Source organism: Pistacia vera, unplaced genomic scaffold (genome assembly GCF_008641045.1).
Source record: "Pistacia vera cultivar Batoury unplaced genomic scaffold, PisVer_v2 Contig267, whole genome shotgun sequence".
NCBI classification, from domain to species: Eukaryota; Viridiplantae; Streptophyta; class Magnoliopsida; order Sapindales; family Anacardiaceae; genus Pistacia; species Pistacia vera.
Window position 1 is genome coordinate 206,531 of NW_022196076.1, and position 21,650 is coordinate 228,180.

At 33.6% G+C, this 21,650-nt stretch overlaps 5 protein-coding genes across 10 annotated transcripts; all 5 read right to left on the minus strand.

The window, feature by feature from the left end:
* Positions 1 to 1,791: 1,791 nt before the first annotated feature.
* LOC116133241 (beta-glucosidase 17-like) lies at positions 1,792 to 17,023 on the minus strand. Of its 5 annotated transcripts, none has more exons than XM_031418947.1 (13): positions 16,831 to 17,023; positions 16,649 to 16,718; positions 16,364 to 16,422; positions 16,186 to 16,261; positions 16,010 to 16,087; positions 15,823 to 15,910; positions 15,479 to 15,731; positions 15,205 to 15,320; positions 14,857 to 15,071; positions 14,731 to 14,762; positions 14,553 to 14,655; positions 14,350 to 14,458; positions 1,792 to 2,049 (listed from the first exon to the last, which is right to left on the minus strand). In XM_031418947.1, exons 1-13 carry the CDS (start codon positions 16,987 to 16,989, stop codon positions 1,839 to 1,841), a joined length of 1,569 nt encoding a protein of 522 aa, XP_031274807.1. In that variant the 5' UTR covers positions 16,990 to 17,023; the 3' UTR covers positions 1,792 to 1,838. The 5 variants fall into 5 exon arrangements, 4 of the variants coding, with proteins under 4 accessions (XP_031274807.1, XP_031274808.1, XP_031274806.1 ...); XM_031418948.1 differs by lacking the exon at positions 1,792 to 2,049 and adding an exon at positions 13,860 to 14,236 and having other exon boundaries at positions 14,553 to 14,651; positions 14,739 to 14,762; XM_031418946.1 differs by lacking the exon at positions 1,792 to 2,049 and adding an exon at positions 13,862 to 14,236.
* Positions 2,300 to 5,413, minus strand: LOC116133242 (beta-glucosidase 17-like). Its single transcript, XM_031418950.1, has 12 exons — positions 5,119 to 5,413; positions 4,947 to 5,016; positions 4,590 to 4,648; positions 4,087 to 4,162; positions 3,900 to 3,977; positions 3,740 to 3,827; positions 3,408 to 3,660; positions 3,212 to 3,327; positions 2,898 to 3,112; positions 2,768 to 2,799; positions 2,564 to 2,662; positions 2,300 to 2,473 (listed from the first exon to the last, which is right to left on the minus strand). The coding sequence occupies exons 1-12, from the start codon at positions 5,269 to 5,271 to the stop codon at positions 2,435 to 2,437; spliced, it is 1,278 nt and encodes a 425-aa protein (XP_031274810.1). The 5' UTR covers positions 5,272 to 5,413; the 3' UTR covers positions 2,300 to 2,434.
* Positions 6,895 to 9,345, minus strand: LOC116133243 (beta-glucosidase 17-like). Its single transcript, XM_031418952.1, has 9 exons — positions 9,118 to 9,345; positions 8,915 to 8,984; positions 8,355 to 8,413; positions 8,181 to 8,256; positions 8,016 to 8,093; positions 7,816 to 7,903; positions 7,473 to 7,725; positions 7,228 to 7,343; positions 6,895 to 7,132 (listed from the first exon to the last, which is right to left on the minus strand). Exons 1-9 carry the CDS (start codon positions 9,271 to 9,273, stop codon positions 6,907 to 6,909), a joined length of 1,122 nt encoding a protein of 373 aa, XP_031274812.1. The 5' UTR covers positions 9,274 to 9,345; the 3' UTR covers positions 6,895 to 6,906.
* On the minus strand, positions 10,258 to 13,823 carry LOC116133239 (beta-glucosidase 17-like). The gene is made up of 13 exons (XM_031418941.1): positions 13,543 to 13,823; positions 13,335 to 13,404; positions 12,565 to 12,623; positions 12,369 to 12,444; positions 12,202 to 12,279; positions 12,005 to 12,092; positions 11,659 to 11,911; positions 11,428 to 11,543; positions 11,126 to 11,340; positions 10,999 to 11,030; positions 10,799 to 10,898; positions 10,613 to 10,721; positions 10,258 to 10,499 (listed from the first exon to the last, which is right to left on the minus strand). Exons 1-13 carry the CDS (start codon positions 13,795 to 13,797, stop codon positions 10,286 to 10,288), a joined length of 1,665 nt encoding a protein of 554 aa, XP_031274801.1. The 5' UTR covers positions 13,798 to 13,823; the 3' UTR covers positions 10,258 to 10,285.
* Positions 17,024 to 18,454: 1,431 nt separating the features above from the next.
* LOC116133208 (beta-glucosidase 17-like) lies at positions 18,455 to 21,615 on the minus strand. Of its 2 annotated transcripts, XM_031418891.1 has the most exons (13): positions 21,376 to 21,615; positions 21,136 to 21,205; positions 20,773 to 20,831; positions 20,569 to 20,644; positions 20,370 to 20,447; positions 20,192 to 20,279; positions 19,849 to 20,101; positions 19,620 to 19,735; positions 19,316 to 19,530; positions 19,197 to 19,228; positions 19,020 to 19,119; positions 18,805 to 18,913; positions 18,455 to 18,714 (listed from the first exon to the last, which is right to left on the minus strand). In XM_031418891.1, the coding sequence occupies exons 1-13, from the start codon at positions 21,547 to 21,549 to the stop codon at positions 18,504 to 18,506; spliced, it is 1,581 nt and encodes a 526-aa protein (XP_031274751.1). In that variant the 5' UTR covers positions 21,550 to 21,615; the 3' UTR covers positions 18,455 to 18,503. The 2 variants fall into 2 exon arrangements, with proteins under 2 accessions (XP_031274751.1, XP_031274752.1); XM_031418892.1 differs by lacking the exon at positions 20,773 to 20,831 and having other exon boundaries at positions 21,376 to 21,614.
* Positions 21,616 to 21,650: the final 35 nt, after the last annotated feature.

Genomic DNA, 21,650 nt, shown 5'->3' on the forward strand with positions numbered 1-21,650 from the left:
TCCAATATCACAATGAAGTTGATAGTCTAATCTGAATAAATTAATATTCATTTACTATTAAATAAGGGTGGAAATAGGCCAAACGAGAGGCTTATAAATATACCAATACGCCATAGCAAAAGCTTGGATATATTGCGACAGTAGATCCGTCTATATAGAAATACAATATAATTAATATGATTTTTTGTTGTGTAACTTTGAAACATTTATATTTCTGACAAATCACAATGACGAGGGAACCTTTTCGACAAGCCTAAAAGAACATACAATATTTATGTGATTAGACGATTTTAATTTAGAAATTTATAGATAAATTAAAGTATTTAGTTCACTCGATTTGACTTTGAAACATCATGTGGGATTATATTGAGTAATCAAATGTAAAGAGGAAACCTTGACTATTAAATGTACATTCACCTAACTTTTGGAACTTAAGATAACTTAAAGACTTAAGATTTAGATCACATGTGTATATAATAGCCGCATGCAATAGGTTAACACTATCCTAAAAAGATCACCTGATAGTATTCCTTCTATGGTCAATACTTGATTGTTCGCTTGACAACTCAACCAACCCATCATATATAAGTGATATCATTATGGATTTGAAGCATTTTCTGTTTTCCTCCAATATAATTCATTGTGTTACTGTTCATAGTTTTCCATTGCCCTCCGTAACCAACCAAAACAACCACATCCTCCATTTAAATGAATCCTACGATAAACATAAAACAATTCCAATTAACAAACTTGATGAAACACTAAAATTTTTTAAGGGTTAGCGTGACATGGTATGCAAGTCACGTGGTTTTCCTCAGTTAGCTTGAAATTTCACGTGAACTAGAGATTCATGTATATGATACTCTAGCTCGCGTGACAATCCATGCGAATTGGGAAAAAAACCCTAAGTATCGTTTTTTCTCCCTATCACTAGCCCATGAGAAATGCAACGCATTATCTTTTTTGTTGTGAAAACGCAATGTATATTAGACAACTATTTCACAAAAACCTCTAACAATAGTAGTCCCATTAACTATCAATGTAAACAATTATAAGAATCAAACAAAATTCCTCACAAACACCCTTGTGCACAAATGTAACAATATATGGATTTTAAGTTAAGATCGAGGTGTTACCTTGATGTAGTGATTTCCTAAGTCTTTTTGCAAGCTTGATAGTTGATTGTCATTATGGTGTGAGAGTTTGAAATTGATAGTGAAAAAAATGGGATTTGAGTTGGTTAAGCATTTGAAGGTTAGGGATGAGGGTATTTTTGTATTTATATTAAAAAAGTTGGCTATATGGGTGTAGGGTCTAGGATTTAGGTTAACATTTATAGCCCCTCAAAGTTTTGGTTATTTTTTAAAAACCCTTAACTTAAAATTTTGACATTTTCAATGACCTTTAATTCATTACCAAACTATACATACATAAGTTTGTATATAAGATATATTTAAATAATATTCGCTTGCAACTTGAGCGTTTTATATTTTATTTATTTATTTTATAACAATTCAATAATTTTTCGGTCGGTGAATAGGTTAAGATACAATATAAATATATTTAAATCGGTTGGTGGGATTTTCGTGCAAAACACAGCAAATTACAGGTTCACTTTTTCATGTGCCTGAGTTTCACATTTGCTAATTACAAGGAGATCTCTTGAGGTTTTAAGGAGGATTAATTGTTAAAGTTTGAATATAGACCAAACCTCCAACAAGTCGTATGTATCAGTATGATAACTAAACCCAAGAAAATCCCATTCCAATAAATGTAATCTAGGATTTCCCTTTTTTTATTTAAAATTGTAAATACATGATCTACATAGATATGTTCAATTACGCAGAGAATAACAAAGAAGAGCAATTGATGGCAGTATTTTCTTTTAGAAGGATATTTTTATACCAAAAAGCAGAGTCTTTGAGGTATCTTCTTAACTCTTTGCTGAAATCCACGTAAATGAAACCAAAGCGAACAGTATAACCTGATTTCCACTCAAAGTCATCAAGCAATGACCATGCAGAATATCCCCTAACGTCAGCCCCTTTCCTGTAAAAGTTCATTGAGCTTTTATTAGTATATATATAATATAATCATGAAGGTCAACCTATAATAATCTAGTTTTTTACGTAAGTTGAGACGCTGATGATTGGACATAGATTAAGAACAATTCGGATGAGAGGGAAGATGGAGATAATTATATTAGTAATCAATTCAAAACTTATTACATGTGCACTTGTGTGATTCTCTTCAACATTGTATATATGATAATATATTTATTATTTTCTCCCCTTTAAATATGAATACAATGAATTAAGAGAAAAAAAGAATTTAAATAGGAAAATAATTCTAATGAAATGCTGAACTAACTTGGCTGTAGGAGATATGACAGATGAAGTTGATGGTATGTTATCCTCAAGCTATCTCTCAGAGCTCATCTACTGGTAATGAACATTATTTGCATCTGCCACTCCTGAAAAGTATGACATATTTCATCAACAACTAATTAAGTTGTTTTTTTTTTTTTTTTTTTTCCATTTTGCTTTTTTTTTTTTTTTTTTACCATTCTCAGTAATATACATGGGAAGGTTGTACTTTTTCTTATATACATTGCAATTTCTCGAATTCCTTTCGGGTACATATAAAGCCAGCTAGCTCCTGTCTGCAAAAAATGTAACATGATATGTTCCATATAAATGGTAAATATGATCAATTTACACATTAGCTTGAATAATGACATGTTAAAAGAAGAAAAAATTAAGAGTACCAGTTCACCAATAGGAATGCCATTTTTCTCAACTGCAACAAGTCAATTATATTGGTTAAAAGATATAAACACAATTATATGTAATTATATTAGACAAAAGAAATTAAATTTGTCAGTTTTTTGTGCCTACCGGTCTCGTTAACATGACTATCTGTTGTGTAACTTAGAAGGATGCTGCTAGTATTAGAGTCTTCTGCATACCTTGCAGTATAGTAATTGACTCCTAGAAAATCGAGAGAACCTTTTACCAAAACAGATTGTTCAGCTGTGAAATTGGGCAATCGATTCCCAACTAAATCTCTCATGGTCTTCGGGTAGTCACCAAATGTCACTGGATGAACAATCCTAAGCAAATCATAAAGATTATGGGAGATAATCTTCATATTGCCAAATCTGATGTAAAGCAATATATCAAAGGATCATATCAAGGGCTAGAAAACTAACCAACCAACAAAAAAATCGAGAGCTCTAAGGGCAGCTTTTTTGCTAGAAACTGTTTGATATTTAGGTACTTGCCATCTGGTGCTTACTGCTAGCCCAATTATTCCCTTTTGAGAAGCCTGCAATTTTGAAAAATTCATAACAATCAGAGCATAACATGGATGGACAAGTATTACTTGTACCCTTGTAACGCACTAACCTGATACTTGTGCCTGTATAAATTTGCGGCAGTTGCATGAGAAAGAATCAGGTGGTGGGTTACCATATAGGGCTCTGTTCCAGAGTTCCCTTCTGTGCAATTTCCAATATAGTTGGAACAACGACCGGGTGCATACTCTCCGGTTGCATACCCACTTTTACTAAATAAATTTGGCTCATTCAAAGTGATCCAGTACCTTACTCGATCGCCAAATTCTTGGAAGCAGAAATTTGCATAGTCGCGAAAATCATCTCTGTTTACAATTGCCAGAGCATATATTTTCAGGTATGTTGGATTAGAAAGATTTGGGTTACAGGTGTATTGTAACTTACACAATCTGTGGGCTCAGAAATCCACCATATTCATCTTCCAGGGCTTGTGGAAGATCCCAGTGGAACAATGTGATGAAGGGCTCTATACCTGCTCAAACCGCAAGATGTTAGAGAAGAGGGAGAGGGAGGTAGAGATGATCAAAGAAGAAGCACATTTTACCGTTCGATAGAAGCTCATTGATGAGATCATTGTAGAATTTGACACCTTCCCAATTCACTCCTCGACTGAGTTTTCCCTCTAAAACAAAATTTCCGTTGTTCAAGATAGTACCAGTGGCAATTAGAGAGCAAGTTGAATTTTAGCAAATTGATTATGGTTTATGGAATTTGATTTAGGTTGGACTTACGAGGTATTACTCTAGGCCAGGAGATGGAGAATTTGAATGAGTCTAAACCAATTTCTTTCATCCGAGCAACATCCTCCTGCAACATATTATATTTCAATCATTTTATTAGGGGGAATTCGTTTCTTTTCTGTTTGAAGAGGTCTTTACGAGGCAGAGTATTATTCATCTACCTTACAGAGATAATAGAACTCATCGGCTACATCCCCAGTACTATGATCTGCAATTTTTTCTGTCATAAAGTTGAAAAATTGAAATGCATAGTTTAATAGTGTAAAGGAAAGCCACAAAAACACATTGAAGTAAAATTTTATTTACTATATAACATGAAACTTTTCTTGATTCCCAAATAAAACCGCACAAGTGATTAAGAATTGATTGTTTGGCATATATGGACCATTCTAAGAATATTTATGAAAAACTAGCATAAGAAACAAGGTAAAAGGAGACAAGGGCCGCATGGAGGGAGTTTTGTGGCTTAAACGCAGTCACATATACCANTCTACCTTACAGAGATAATAGAACTCATCGGCTACATCCCCAGTACTATGATCTGCAATTTTTTCTGTCATAAAGTTGAAAAATTGAAATGCATAGTTTAATAGTGTAAAGGAAAGCCACAAAAACACATTGAAGTAAAATTTTATTTACTATATAACATGAAACTTTTCTTGATTCCCAAATAAAACCGCACAAGTGATTAAGAATTGGTTGTTTGGCATATATGGACCATTCTAAGAATATTTATGAAAAACTAGCATAAGAAACAAGGTAAAAGGAGACAAGGGCCGCATGGAGGGTGTTTTGTGGCTTAAACGCAGTCACATATACCATATCTCATAATGAGAGAAGACAAAAGAAACCTGGATTTTCAATTACAAAAGTATCCCAGATACTTCTTTTCCTGCCGTCCGCATATGCTGCTCCTTCATACTTGAAATTAACAGACAAAAGAAAACACAGAATGTGAATGCATATTGTTATATAGTACGAGAAATCTTGTCAAGAATCCCATATTTGTGTAGTATGGTTTACCTGGTAAGCACTTGATCCAGCTCCAAATAGAAAACCAGCCGGGAAACTACTCCGGTTTAGCTTAGTAGAATAATGAAATGGGTTTGAACTTTCAGTGGTGGACAACAAAAGGTCCAGGGCTAGTACACAGGAGACAAGATATCGAATCTCCATGTTTGACTTTCTTTCTCTCAGGCCTCAGCTACCTCCAAATATTCCCCTTTGATAAGATAACTGCTGTAGATAAATAGTACAATAGCGCCTGTAGCAGTTGCAGTATGTAATTATACAAAGATAATGGGAGCAGACAGAGAATAGATACTGATAAGATATTGAGAGAGGTGTGTAAATAATATATCATTAATATATGTGGGGGGTAGACTGATAGTTATATATTACTTCATTTTGAAGATTGGATATGAATTATGCTCGTCTAAAAGATGCTTGACAGTGATGTCAAAATCGATTTTAAAGCCTGAAAGAAGATTTTTGACATTTCCTGGGAATATCTATTACTTGGATTTTGACGTCACCGGAGTTTGTATAATTGAGTTTTCAGTAAGACTATAAATTAGCATTAAAATGTTTTTTGTTTTTCAGAGTTAACCTGTATATTTGATCTTTTTATAGTGAATATCTATTGATTTCAGAAATGCCATCAATTTAATCTTCAAATTTTGTTAACAATTTTATCAATTTAATTTCATAAAAATATATGACATATTTTGATAAAAACATCATTTTTCTTCAAATTTAAATAGATCAACTATCCGTTAAAAAAAAAAAAAAAAAAAAAAAGAGAGTTATAATCACATTTTTTAAAGTAATGGTTACTCGTTATAAAAAAAGGCCAAACATAGAATTAGATCGTGATTTCTGAAATCAGAGGATACTGACACGAAAAACTAAACAAATTACAGTTTCTTGTAAAATAAAAAAACCGTATTAAAATAATATATATAATAAAATTTGTTTATAGTGATACTCTATATAAGAATAACTTTTATATAATCATAAAAAATTCTAGTCTCAATTTGGGATACTTATAAATAAGAATAAACTATACATTATAATAAATTATAATTTTTTTCATTCTTATCTTAAAAAAGTTAATATATACTATTTACATTAAAAGTTTAAGATGAAAAAAAATATATATCTAAAGTTGTTTGGGACAATAATTTATATTTTGAAGTTGTTACCCCGTCTTTTAATTTGTGGGTACGTAATAACTCATTAGTATGGACATTTTCTTACTGAAGTTAAATTATTTCTAATTTTTCAAGTATGTTTAGAGCTTATTGACACGAAAGTTTTTGTATTTTCTTACTATTATTCTCAGAATTATTTGATTTCTCTTCTTTTATAATTGCAGTAATGACTTCTAAAATAATAAATTGAAATTTTAATGCATACTATTAAAACGTGAATTATAAAAATACAAAATTAAAATAATAACTTTTATAATAATAACTTTATTAATTTATAACCTCTTCGTAATAATAAATTAGTTTGACGTCATCGTTACAATTATAAAGAAGTTTTATTTTATATAAAGTTTAAGTTATTTTCAGCTTGCAAATATTGGAAAACAAAAATGTAAAGATAAGATTTTGATAAGCCACCCCCACCCACCGGCCCCATCAATCTGCCTTGGTAATAACAAATCGTCCTTTCCTTTCATCAATAATTCAATATTAAATTATATATTTAACCATCCAATTAAATTATCTTATCAGATCACATCTATTAATCTTGATATGATACTATTTGTTTGAAATTCTTCTTTGTATTGAAAAGTACTTGTGATTACATTGAGAAAAACAATGAAGAGTGATGTATTGTCTCATTTTTCTTTTGGAGGAAATTTTTGTACCAGAAAACAGAGTTTTTCAGGTATCTTTTCAACTTATTACTGTAATCTACATAAATAAAACCAAAACGAACTCTATAACCTGTAAAATTGGGCAGTGGATTCCCGACTAAATATCTCATAGTCATGGGATAGTCACCAAATGTCATTGGATGAAGAATCCTAAGCAAATTACAAAAATTATTGTTGACACTCTTATTGATGAATCATTTCAAAACAAGTGATCATAGGATCCAGTTAAGGGCCAGCAAACTCACCAACCAATGTAAAAATCGAGCGCTCTCAGGGCAGCTTTTCTATCAGAAATGGTTTGATATTTAGGTACTTCCCATATGGTGTCTACTGTTACCCCAATTATTCCATTTTGTGAAGCCTGCAAGAATACACATAGATTTTGATATTTAGATTTACTTTAGATGGTCCTACTTTTTGTAGAACATATTATATAGTACAGCATAAGTTGCAGGGACAAGCACTAATTCTAAATTTGTAAAGCACTAACCTGATACTTGTGCCTATATAAATTTGCAGCAGTTGCGTGAGAAAGAATTAGGTGGTGTGTCACTAAATAGGGCTCTGTTGCAGAGTTTCCTTCCGTGCAAATTCCAATGTAGTTAGAACAGCGACCAGGTGCATAGATTCCAGTTGCATAGCCAATTTTACTAAAAATATTTGGTTCATTCAAAGTGATCCAGTACTTCACTTTATTACCAAATTCTTGGAAGCAGAAATCAGCATAGTCGTGAAAATCATTCCTATTTGCCAATTAACATGTTATTAGATGGCATATATTTTCAGGTATCTTGGATTAGATAGATTTTTCTAGAGTCTCTATTCTAACTTACACAATTTCAGGGCTCAAAAATCCACCATATTCATCTTCCAGGGCTTGTGGAAGATCCCAATGGAATAATGTGACGAAGGGCTCTATATCTGCTCAGAAATCATGATTTTAGAGGAGAGCCAGAGGAACATGGAGATCAGGAAGAGCAAATTAATAGGAGCCATGAATTATATGCATGAGGGAGATGGAACAATATTACACCATTTAATAGGAGCTCATTGATGAGAGAATTGTAGAAATCAACGCCTTTCCAATTCACTCCCCCACTGATTTTCCCCTCTAAAAGCCAAAAAATCTATTTAGATAAAAAGAAGCAGTTTTCTGCAACCACAAAACAATTGGAATATATACAAGTTTAGGACCTACTTGGTAGGACTCTAGGCCATGAGATGGAGAACCTGAATGTATCCAAACCAATTTCTTTCATCGCAGCAACATCCTCCTGGACCATAATATTATTATATCAATCATTTTTATTACGGGGAACCAAAAGGAAAACTAAAAACAATATAAAGAGGCTTTATGCTTGTACTCATATACCTTATAGAGATAGTAAAATTCATCAGCTACATCTCCAGTACTATGGTCCGAAATCTTTTCTGTCATCACAAATTAGTGCCATGACTGATTTTGAATTGCATATATAGTTTTAACAATGTAAAGGAAAATAGAAACATTTTATTAAATGCGTGCGACTTTTATTCATTAATTCCTTGTTTTTTCTAATCCTAAATAAACCTGGCGGCTGGCCAAGTGGTTGGTTGTTTGGCATATATGGACCACTTCTCCATTCACGGAAAGGACAAAAAAGGGTCACATGGATATACTTCCAGGCAAGGGAGGAGACAGAGTCCGGAAAATCAGCAAATTGGAAGCCAAAAATAATAAAAATGCGGTGAATTTCAAAAGTATTGGGATAAATCCGCCTGTTTCTACATATGGGTAGATAAAGAATGAGGGCAGGAATTGGGGAATTGTTTCTGTGTTGGGGTAACATTGTCTATTGTCTCTGAAGAGATCCAAGGGTCTAATTGCCTTGTAATAGAATGCCACAAATGTGATACATATCTCATTATGAGTGAAAAACGAGAAACAAAAACCTGGATTTTCAACCACAAAAGTATCCCAGATACTTGGTTTCCTCCCATCTAGATGTACAGCTCCTTCATGCTTCAAACAGAAACAGAGAAAAGAAAACACGCAGAACGTGGCATGCAATTAGCAAATTTACATAGATATAATGTTTTGGCTCTTTGGCATTCATATTTTATGTAGTATATATTATAGTTCTAGTATGGCCTACCTGGTAAGCACTTGACCCAGCTCCGAATAGAAAACCAGCCGGAAAACTACTCCGGTCTATCATAGCAGAGTATTGAAATGGCTTTAAACTTTCAATGCAGGGCAACAGAAGTGTCAATGCTAGGAGGTAGGTGACAAGAAGATGTTGAATCTTCATATCTGATTTTTCTTGCTCTCAGCTACCGCAAAATTTCCCAGTTTTGTTCAGATGCGACCGTACCATATTTATTAGCAGTTAAATAATTGGGAGAAGCCATATATATAGATGAGTTTGTGTAAATAAAAAAGTAATCTGAGACATATGACGTGTAATAGATTGTAGCCATATATGATTTTGGATGATTTGGAAGAAGAATAATTATGCATAATTGCTTATTTTGTACAAAAGTTGGATGGTGATGGGGCTTTTAGGCTCTAGCTTTATTGAAGAATGGGGATGTATACTGTTGAGTTCATGGCCCTTCCGCAACTTGGATTTTAGCTTTGCATATCGTCCTGTTCTAGCCTAAAGCACATGATTGAACTGTTGACCACCAGCAGTGCCAGTCAACTTTGACCCTTAATTCGCTGGTTTGCTCACAATGGTCTTATAAAATTCAAGCTAGTCACTAGTGTGACCGAGAATTCATGAAGTGACGCTGGAAGAAATATTTTTCCCTGTATGAATACCTTTTTTATGAAAAAGTTTTGTAAACATCGATTACCAAATATGATGCGCCAGTTATCTAGCTTCATGCGTCTCCTTTATATCCATAGAATAATGGGAGAATATCATGAACCACCTGTAAGAATTTCAAATTTACCACATGACTTTCCCACTTTAATTAATTGAACCTCAAAGTTTTGAAAGTTTATAACACTTTGGGTTGCTTATATGAGAAAGAAGCTTTTGGGATAGACTAGTGAGACTTTAGAACGTTAGAATTGGTACAATTTAGAGCAATGGTGGCTGAGCTTAAATATGGTAAATGGTATGAGATGAATCTTCTTGCCTGAATAGCCATATTGCCCAGTTCATCATATATCAATTTTTAAGGATGGTCTTTGATACTATTATGTACATTTCAAATAATGTAGACAATGATCATGACTATCAATCTTAATATAGTATTCTTGAAATATTATTTGTTTGAATTCTCCATAAATGAGTGATTGAAAAAAATGTCCAATTACATAGAGAATAACAATAAAGAGTGATCATCCAGGGTTGCATTTTTCTTTTGAAGGAAATTTTGATACCAGAAAGCAGAGCTTTTGAGATATCTTTTCAAACCGTTACTGTAATCTACATAAGTGAAGCCAAAACGAACACTATACCCATATGTCCACTCAAAACCATCGAGAAGTGACCATACAGAGTATCCCCTCACATCAACTCCTTTCCTGCCAAAATCACTTAAGCTTATTAATATTCATATGTGCATAGGTTTGTCTGTGATTTTGTGTCTATTTGTATGTAATTAGGTATTGTTTTTTCAATCTATTGTCGAACTCACTTGATAGCTTGTACGAGATATGATAGATGAAGTTGATGGTACATTATTCTTTTGCCATCGTTAAGGGCTTCATCAATTGGTATCCAAATATTATTTGGGTCTGCCATTCCTGAAAAATATAAAAATTGTAAGGAGAAATAAATAAGTTATATATATATTTATTTATTTTCTCTTTTTTCCAATTACCATTTTCAGTTATATAAATGGGAAGGTTGTATTTTTTCTTTATATATAGAGAAATATCTCGAAGTCCTCTCGGGTACATGTAAAGCCAACTAGGTCCTATCTGCAAAAATAAATGTAACATCATATATATGCTTAGTACTGAAAATGGGGAAGGTTCAAAGGGCATCACATATATTTGAAGAATAAAAAAACAAGTGTACCAGTTCACCAATAGGAATCCCATTTTTCTCGGCTGCAACAAGAGATCAGTCAATTATATGCAATTGTATTAGGCAAACGATAAAACAACATACAATATTAATTGAGTTCATCGGGTTTTGAGCTTACTGGAATATGTAACATGACTATCTGTTGTGTAACTTAAGAGGCTACTGTTAGAATTAGAGTCCTCAACATATCTCGCAGTATAGTAATTCACTCCAACAAAGTTGAGTGAACCTTTTACCAAAATGGATTGTTCATCTGTGAAATTGGGCAATCTATTCCCCACTAAATATCTCATAGTCTTGGGGTAGTCACCAAATGTCATCGGATGAAGAATCCTAATATGCAAATAATGAAAATTATTGTTGATACTCTTATTGATGAATCTTTCAAATAAAATTGATCGTAAGTGCTAACAAACTCACCAACCAACACCAAAATCGAGAGCTCTCAGGGAAGCTTTTATGCAAGAAACTGTTTGATATTTAGGTACTTCCCCTATGGTGCCTACTATTACCCCAATTGCTCCCTTTTGTGAAGCCTGAAAGAATTTTGATATCGAGATTTATTGTACACGATTCTAATATTTGTAGCAAATATTATTAAAGCATAACATGGATGGGCAAGGACTAATGGTAGCCTTGTAAAGCACTAACCTGATACCTTTGCCTGTACAAATTTGTAGCAGTTGCATGAGAAAGAATCAGGTGGTGTGTCACTAGATAGGGCTCGGTTGCAGAGTTTCCTTCTGTGCAATTTCCAATATAGTTGGAACAACGACCAGGGGCTAACGACCCAGTTGCATACCCATTTTTACCAAACAAATTTGGCTCATTCAAAGTGATCCAGTACTTCACTCTATCGCCAAATTCTTGGAAGCAGAAATCAGCGTAGTCACGAAAATCATTCCTATTTACCAATTTATTAACAAGTAATTAGTTGGCATATATTCCTGGTATCTTGTATTAGATAGATTTTGTCACTATTACTATTCTAACTTACACAATTTCAGAGCTTAAAAATCCACCATACTCATCTTCCAAGGCCTGTGGAACATCCCAGTGGAATAATGTCACAAAGGGCTCTATACCTGTTCAAAAATTAATATTGTAGAGAAGATGAATAGGGGATTGAGATCAAGACAGAGCAAATGAGGAGTTATTGTTGGCGTGCATAAGGGAGATGGATCAACATTACACCATTTGATAGGAGCTGATTGATCAGAGAATTGTAGAAATCGACACCTTTCCAATTCACTCCGCCACTGATTTTTCCATCTAAAAAAAAGCTTCAATTTAGATAAAGGGTCAATTAGCTGAATTCAGCTAATTGCACAAGGTTTTATTGACCCTAATATGGTGTTTACTTGGTAATACTCTAGGCCATGAGATGGAGAATCTGAATATGTCCAAACCAATTTCTTTCATCAGACCAACATCCTCCTGCAACATAATATTTTTACAACTATCAGCTTATAAGGATGAACCAAAACGAAAATTAAAAAGAATCCAGAAGAGGTTTTATATATGTAACTAACTGTGCTCATACTCATAGATATATACCTTATAGAGATAATAAAATTCATCGGCTACATCCCCAGTACTATGGTCCGAAATCTTTTCTGTCATCACAGTATATATGTCAATGTCACTAACGTCATGACTGAAATTTGAATTGCATAGTTTTAATACGCTGAAAGAAACCATAAAAATCTATTGAAGAAAATTTTTATTAAAAGTGTGACATTAATTTATTAATTAATTTCATGCTTTTACTTATTTTAAATAACAACTGGCTGAGTTGGTTAGTTGTTTGACATATATAGACCACTTGATAATATATGAAATTAGCATGAGAAACAAGGCAAAAAGGAACAGACAAAAATGGGTCACATGGATTAATATACTTCAGGTTCATGGCAGGGGCGGACACAGAGTTTGGGAATCGAGGGGGCCCGCTGTGAAGTTCAGAAAATTGGGGGTGAGAGAAATATTTCTTTTTTATAACAGACTGCATCCTTTAAGATTTCACTTTCACGTATGAAGATGGCAATGTCATCGTGTAAATGTTATTTTTTATTTTGGCCCCTTATTTGTTCAATTTTTTTCTTTAGTCCCCTTAAATGCAATTTCTTAAATAATTTTTTTAAACTTTGACACTAAACATCATTTCTGGTTATACAACCGGATCTTTAAAGTTTAAACTAGTGTGATCTATTAGTCCAACAATGAAGGATTATTGAATAAATCGAATGGTCTGATTGGGATAAAATTAGACACATTGTAATATAGAACGCTCATCTCATTACGAGTGAAAAACAAGAAAGAAAAACCTGGATTTTCAATCACAAAAGTATCCCAGATACTTGGTTTCCTCCCATCTGCATGTGCTGCTCCTTCGTACTTCAAACAGAAACAAAGAAAAGAAAAAACACAGAATGTGGCATGAAATCAGTAAATTCATATAGATCTTTTTTTTTTTTTTTTCTTAATCTTTATCATGCAATTAGTATACATATAATATCTAATAATATGGCCTACCTGGTACGCACTCGATCCAGCTCCGAACAGAAAACCAGCCGGAAAACTACTCCGGTTTAGCGTAGTAGAGTAATGACCTGGCTTTAAACTTTCAACGCAGGACAACAGAAGGGCCAGTGCTCGGAGGTAAGTGACAATAAGATTTTGAATATTCATATGTAACTTGTTTGCTCTACAGTACCTCAAAATTTCCCACATTTGTTCAGATGACAACCATAATATACATAGTAGCAGTTGAATAGTTGGAAAAGCCATATATATAAAAATAAAAAAACCTAATAGACATATATATCACGTGAAGTAAACTATAGCCACATAGATTTTGGATGATTAATTTGGAAGATGAATGATATATACGCATTATTGCTGTGCTTGTACAGAAAGTTAGGTGGTGGTGGGCTAGTTTTAGTGCTTTAGCTTTATTGACGACTGGGAATCTGCACTATACTATATTGATGGCGTCTCAGAAGTGAGCACATTCAATTACATAGAGAATAACAAAAAAGGGTGTTCAGTGGTTGTAGTTTCCTTTTGAAGGAAATTTCTGTACCACAAAGCAGAATTTTTAAGATATCGTGTTAACTTCTTGTTGTAATCCACGTAAGTGAGGCCAAAACGTTCAGTGTAACCTGATGCCCCTTCAAAGTCATCAAGAAATGACCATATCAAGTATCCCCTAACGTCAACCCCCTTCCTGTCAAAATTCATTAAGTTTATATTAACAGACATTATATGACAATAAGTTGAATAACATAATTAAAACTTGTGCACTTGTGTGATTCTCTTCCAATCAATTGCTACACTCACTTGATAGCTTGTAGGAGATATGATAGATGAAGTTGGTGGTATTTTATCCTCGTGCTATCCTTCAGGGCTTCACCTACTGGCAATGACCTATTATTTGTATATCCCATACCTGAAAAGTATGAAAAGGCTTAATATTAGAATGACAATCGCATATGACTTACAAAACTAATTAGTTTTACTTTACTTTTATGTTTATCTTTTACCATTCTCAGTAATGTAGATGGGAGGACTGTTGTATTTTTTTGTAATATACAGTACAATTTCTCGAATTCCTTTCGGGTATATATAAAGCCAGCTAACATCTGTCTGCAAAAAAAATATGACTTGTTTCTTATAAAGAATATATCTGGTATATGTACAATCAGGAAAATATAGAAGTACCGGTTCACCTATAGGAATCCCATTTTTCTCATCTGCAACAACAAATCTCTAAATAATTATATTATTAAAAAGAATATAAACACAAATTAATATTAATTGTATAAGATCATCAAGGTTTTTGCTTACAAGTATTATTAACATGACTATCTGTTGTGTAACTTAAGAGGATGCTGCTAGAATTACTATCTTCTGCATACTTCGATGTATAGTAATTCACTCCAAGGAAATCAAGAGAACCTTTTACCAAATTGGATTGTTCATATGTAAAAGTGGGCAGTCGACTCCCAACTATTTTTCTCATGATCTTTGGGTAGTCACCAAATGTCATTGGGTGAAGAATCCTATGCAAATCATTAAGATTATAATTAAGAATAGATCTCAACACTTTCAAGTATAATGTATACAGTTTTAAAAGTTGTTGAATCATTTCAAAACAATTGATCACAATACAAGAAATGACTAGCAATTACTCACCAACCAATATAAAAGTCGAGAGCTCTTAAGGCAGCTTTTCTGTTGGCAACTGTTTGATATTTAGGTACTTGCCAAGCGGTGTCTAGTGTTATCCCGATTATTCCTTTTTGAAAAGCCTGCAAGAAATAATGCACCTTTTTTTTCTAGCTCAGCTAATCCCACACAGTCACACACCACTAGAATTATATTCTTGTCTAATATAGCTCTCTGTTGATCAACTAAACTGATATTTGAAGCAAATAAATGTCATGACTTTGCCTAGAAACGCGCAAACCTGATACTTTTGCCTGTATAAATTTGCAGCTGTTGCATGAGAAAGAATAATGTGGTGGGCTACTAAATAGGGCTCTGTTGCAGAATTTCCTTGTGTGCAATTTCCGATATAGTTGGAACAACGACCAGGTGCAAGTATTCCAGTTGCATACCCATAGCAAGTAAATAAATTTGGCTCATTTATAGTGATCCAGTATTTTACTCTGTCGCCAAATTCTTGGAAGCAGAAATCAGCGTAGTCACGAAAATCATTTCTATTACCAATTTTCAAGGAATATATTTTCAGTTATCTTGGAATATTAGATAAGATTTTAAGTCAAAGGTCTTTATATTCTCACGGCTTACACAATCTCAGGGCTTAAAAATCCACCATATGCGTCTTCCAGTGTCTGTGGAACATCATAGTGGGATATTGTGACGAAGGGCTCTATCCCTGCTCGAAACGCAAGATGTCACAGAAGATAACAAGAAAGAGCACTTTTATTTATAGTAATTATTGTTGGGGTAAGGGAGTTTGATCAAAACATTATACCATTTGATAGGAGGTCATCGATGAGCGCATTGTAGAATTTGACACCCAACCAATTCACTCCCGCACTGATTTTTCCCTCTAAAAAGAAGTTCCATTGATCAAGATAACACTCAATTGCGGGTAATTGAAACAGCAAGTTCAAATTGCATATTGAATTTAATTTGTGTTGAACTTACCAGGTAATACTCTGGACCAGGCGATGGAGAATCTGAAAGTGTCCAAACCAATTTCTTTCATCAGAGCAACATCCTCCTGCAACATAATATATTTCAATCATTTCCTTAAAAGGAAAAGGATATTCATTTATTCTCTGTTTCAAAAGATCTTAACTGAGGCAGAGTATTTTTCATATACCTTATACAGATAATAAAACTCATCGGCTACATCTCCAGTACTGTGATCTGAAATTTTCTCTGTCATAACGTAGAAAAAATTTATATATGTGGTTTCAGAGCTCATCATAGAATTAAGTTGAATTGCATAGTTTTATAATTAATATAAAAGAAAACAATAAAAACACATTGAAGAAACATTTTATTTAGAATCCTTTCCAAAACAAAACAGCCCAATTGGTTAAGAATTGACTGTTTGGCATATATAAACCACTTCTGGATATTATGAGAGAAAGACAAAAGAAACCTGGATGTTCAATCACAAAAGTATCCCAGATATTTCTTCTCCTGCCGTCTGCATATGTTGCTCCTTCAGACTTGAAATTAGGAGAGCAAAGAAAACATATGCAATTAGTAATTTAACATAGATTTTTCTTTCTTATTTTGCCTTCAAATTTCAGATATATGTGGATATATGATATGGCCTACCTGGTAAGCACTTGATCCTGCTCCAAATAGAAAACCAGCCGGAAAACTACTCCGGTTTAGCGTAGTAGAGAATTTATCACATGTCTTTAAACTTTCAATGCAGGACAACAAAAGGGTCAGAGCTAAGAGGTAGGTGACAGGAAGATCTTTAATCTTCATTTCCCACTTAGTTGCAGACAGAAGGAAGAGACAATTGGAGATTAAGCAATTTGCCTTATTAAGAAGAACCTGCTGGTCAATGTTAATCAAAATATATATTTTTTTTAATCATTAGTTTAGTAAAACCCGTTGCTTCTGCAGGAAACTGTTTGATTTTTAAGTATTACTACTACCCATTTGACGTCTTCTGCAGGAAACTGTTTAATTTAGTAATAATCTATTCCATATTCAAACGTCAAGAGCAAAACTTAATTATTAAATGGTCAACTAACTATAAGCACATAAATTTGACAAAATATTTAAAGACATTACGGATGATTATTAATTGTATCAACTCATCAACTTAGATGTTTTGTAAATAATTTATTTATTTATTTCAATGATTAAATATTATTTATTTATCAGTAGGTGAAGAATATTGAGCATATGGCTTCAAACTTTCACTGCAGAACAACGAAAGGGTCAGTAGTAGGAGGTGGGTGACAAGAACTGCGATCTTCATATTTGACTTTGTTGCTCTCAGCTACCGCAAAATGGCTCTTGTTTGATTAGATAACTCAACGACCAACCTATACAGTAGTCAGTAGCCATGGCCAAAGCTGTAGTTGAAAGGAACAACAGTAAAGGGATGATTGTGAAAAATTGGGAGAAGATATAGGAATTAATTAGAAATTTAGAAAGTTGTGTAAATAATCATATGTTAGGTGTAATATCAAACATGTACTGTGTATAGACTGTTAGTTGTATAACAATCTTGAATTTCTTTTTGGATGCATAACGTGGATGAGAAAGAATGAGTTGATGGTCACTATACAGGGCTCTATTGAAGAGTTTCCCCAGTTGCATACCCAAAGTTAACAAGAAAGTGATCCAATACTTTATGGCCAGATTCTTGGAAGCAGAAAGCTACATAAGCCGAAGGCATATGGACTCTTAAACAATCTCAGGGCTTAATAATCCACCATTTTCATCTCCTAGGGGATATGGAAGATCCCAGTAGAATGGCGTTGGGCTGGCCACTACCATGTGTGGGTTTGGACACAAAACAGGGCATAAAGATAAAGCCCGAAGCCCAAGTAAATGAATAATACTCCACCGGCTTTCTAAAACCCTCACTCGTTACTTTCTTGGAAAACTCAGAAGAAGAAAAAAAAAAATGGGTTAAAGATGATAAAGCGAGTTTGAATAAAACTCACTTCTAAAAGCTATTTACACTTTTATTGTATTGCTTTTACTCACTAGTGGGAGTATCCAAACTTTTTAATTTGATAAAACTTGTTAATATCCATTTTTTATTAAAGAATTTGATTACTGCCCTTAGTTTTCTCTTAAGAACTTTATTGTAACCTGTTAATACTATTGCAAAGAATCACTAAACTTCATTGATATGAGTACAAGTACAAATCATCATCAATAATTACCAGGTTATATACTTACAAAGATAATAATTATTTTTTCAGTGATTTATATATTATTTATTTAAAGTCATCAAGTGCCTTGAACAATATGTTCAATTATACAGAGAATAATAAAGAAGATTGATGGGTGGTCACATTTTTCTTTTGTAAGAATTTTTTGTACCATAAAGCAGATTTTTTGAGATATCTTCTCACTCCGTTACTATAATCTACATAAGTGAAACCAAAACGTAAAGTATAACCAGAAGCCCACTCAAAGTCATCGAGAAATGACCACACAGAATACCCTCTAACATCAGCCCCTTTCCTGCACCCAAATTCAGAAGAGAGTTGAGTTGATAAACAAAATATCAACTAAATAACTACATAATAATGCAAACAAAATCGTAAAACTAACTGGATAGCTTGTAGGAGATCTGATAGATGAAGTTGGAGATATGTTATTCTCAAGCTATCGTCGAGAGCTTCATCAACTGATAACGAACTATTATTTGCGTCCGCCATTCCTTAAAAGTATGTATGAGGAGGAATGCGATTGATATTAGAAAAATAATTCATAACTTACAGGAACTAGAGCTTTTTAAATTCTATATATGATTTCCTTTCAATTACCATTCTCAGTGATGTAAATAGGAAGATTGTATTCTCTCTTTACATATAGCGAAAGCTCTCCAAGTCCTCTCGGGTACATATAAATCCAATTGCCTCCTGCCTGTGAAAAGAAGCATGTTATATATTTTAACACTAACATGTAATATATATATGAAAAAATAAAATAAAAAAGTGTACCAGTTCACCAATAGGAATCCCATTTTTCTCAACTGCAAGAACATATTACAGATCACTCAATTATATGTAATAATATTAGACAAAAGATATTAAATTTGCAGTGTTTGATTTGTGCCTACCAGTGTCGTTAACATGACTATCCGTTGTGTAACTCAGGAGACTGCTGCTAGAATTAGATTTTTCTGCATATCTCGTCGTATAGTAATTCACTCCAACGAAGTCCAGGGAACCTTTTATCAGAATTGTTTGTTCATCTGTAAAATTAGGCAGTCGATTCCCAACTAAATTTCTCATGGTCTTTGGATAATCACCAAACGTCAATGGATGGACAATCCTAGATAAATCATTAAAATTATGGGAGACAGATTTAATTCCAAATCTAATATAAAGAGTTCATAACAATATCTTATTAAGAAAACACACCATCCGAGTTTAAAATCGAGAGCTCTGAGGGCAGCTTTTCTGCATGAAACTGTTTGATATTTAGGTATTTGCCATTCGGTGTTTACTGTTATCCCAATTATCCCCTTTTGGGAAGCCTGCAAGATTAAAACATATTCTTATCTGGCTTGGAAACATTCTGGGACTTTGATGCACAATATTCTATTTCAAATCAATGCATAACATGGATGTACAAGTATAAAACACTAACCTTATACTTGTGCCCGTATAAATTTGCAGCTGTTGCATGAGAAAGAATCATGTGGTGGGTCACTAAATAGGGCTCTGTTGCAGAGTTTCCTTCTGTGCAATTTCCAATATAGTTGGAACAACGACCTGGTGCGTACTCTCCGGTTGCATATCCATATTTACTATATAAATTTGGCTCATTCAAAGTGATCCAGTACTTTACTCTATCGCCAAATTCTCGGAAGCAGAAATCAGCGTAATCACGAAAATCATTCCTATTTACCAATTGTCAAGTTATTAAGGTGGCAATTATGTTCAGGTATCTTGTATTAGATAGATTCGGTAACAGGTTCATTCTGACTTACACAATCTGAGGGCTTAAAAATCCACCATATTCATCTTCCAGGACCTGTGGAAGATCCCAATGGAATATTGTGACGAAGGGCTCTATACCTGCTCAGAAATCATAATTTTAAGGGGAGAGCCAGCGGGACATAGCGATCAGGAAAGTAAAAATTAGAGGAAGATCGATCAACATTACACCATTTGATATTAGCTCATTGATGAGAGAATTGTAGAAATCGACACCTTTCCAATTCGCTCCCCCGCTAATTGTTCCCTCTAAAGCAAAGTTTCAGTTAGATCAAGGGAATTAACCACTGGCAACCAGAAAACAAGTAGAATTCTAGCTAATTTCAGATGGTTTTTTTTATATATTGACCCTAATACATATAGGAATTACTTGGTAATACTCTGGGCCATGAGATGGAGAATTTGAATGTGTCCAGACCAATTTCTTTCATCGCAGCAACATCCTCCTGCAATATAATAACTTTGATTCAATCATAATTTCATTACTGATGAAAACGAAAAGGAAAAAAGAACAGAAAAAAGGCTTTCTGCTTCAAAAGTCATTATGGTGGCATGCAGAGTATTGCATATTTACCTTATAGAGATAATAAAATTCATCGGCTACATCCCCATTACTATGGTCCGAAATCTTCCCTGTCACGGGAATCAAATGTTTAAAAATTGAAGAAACATTTGATTTACAAGTATGACAATGACAGTGATTCATTCTTTGCCCAAGTAAAACTGTACTCCAATTGGTTGATTGTTTGGTATGTATAATGTACGGACTCCTTTTTTAAATATAAAAAAGGGGCACCAAGACAAGCATTGAAGGGTAGAATTAAACAGGCTACACAAATTCTTAATTTTTGTACCTTGGGGAAGCTTATTTTTCATTTGAAGCAATATATATCATATAATATTACAAGACGAGAGAGAGAAGGAGAAAGGGAGAGACCTGGATGTTCAATAACAAAAGAATCCCAGATACTTCTTGTCTTGCCATCTACATATGCTGCTCCCTCAGACTTCAAACAGATCGAGAAAAGAAATCACAAAGAGAATGTGATATACTTAGTACATGCACACAAAACTTTGCTTCTTTAATCGGCTGTATGTATAGTATGCACACAAAACTTATTTTATGGAGTAAATATTGTATGATATACTCTCCATATGTATAGTTTGGCATATATACCTGATAAGCACTTGATCCTGCTCCAAATAGAAAACCAGCCGGAAAACTACTCCTGTTTAACACAGTAGAGTAATGACATGGCTTCAAACTTTGAATGCAGGGGAGCAAAAAGGTAAGGGCTAGGAGGCTTGTGACAAGAAGATTTTGAATCTTCATATCTAAATTTGAATGCATGGCAACAAAATGGGTCAGTGCAGTATGTAGTAGCAGTATTGGTGAAATATATAGTAAGAAATCTAGAATTTACATATAGATAGATATATATATATATATTC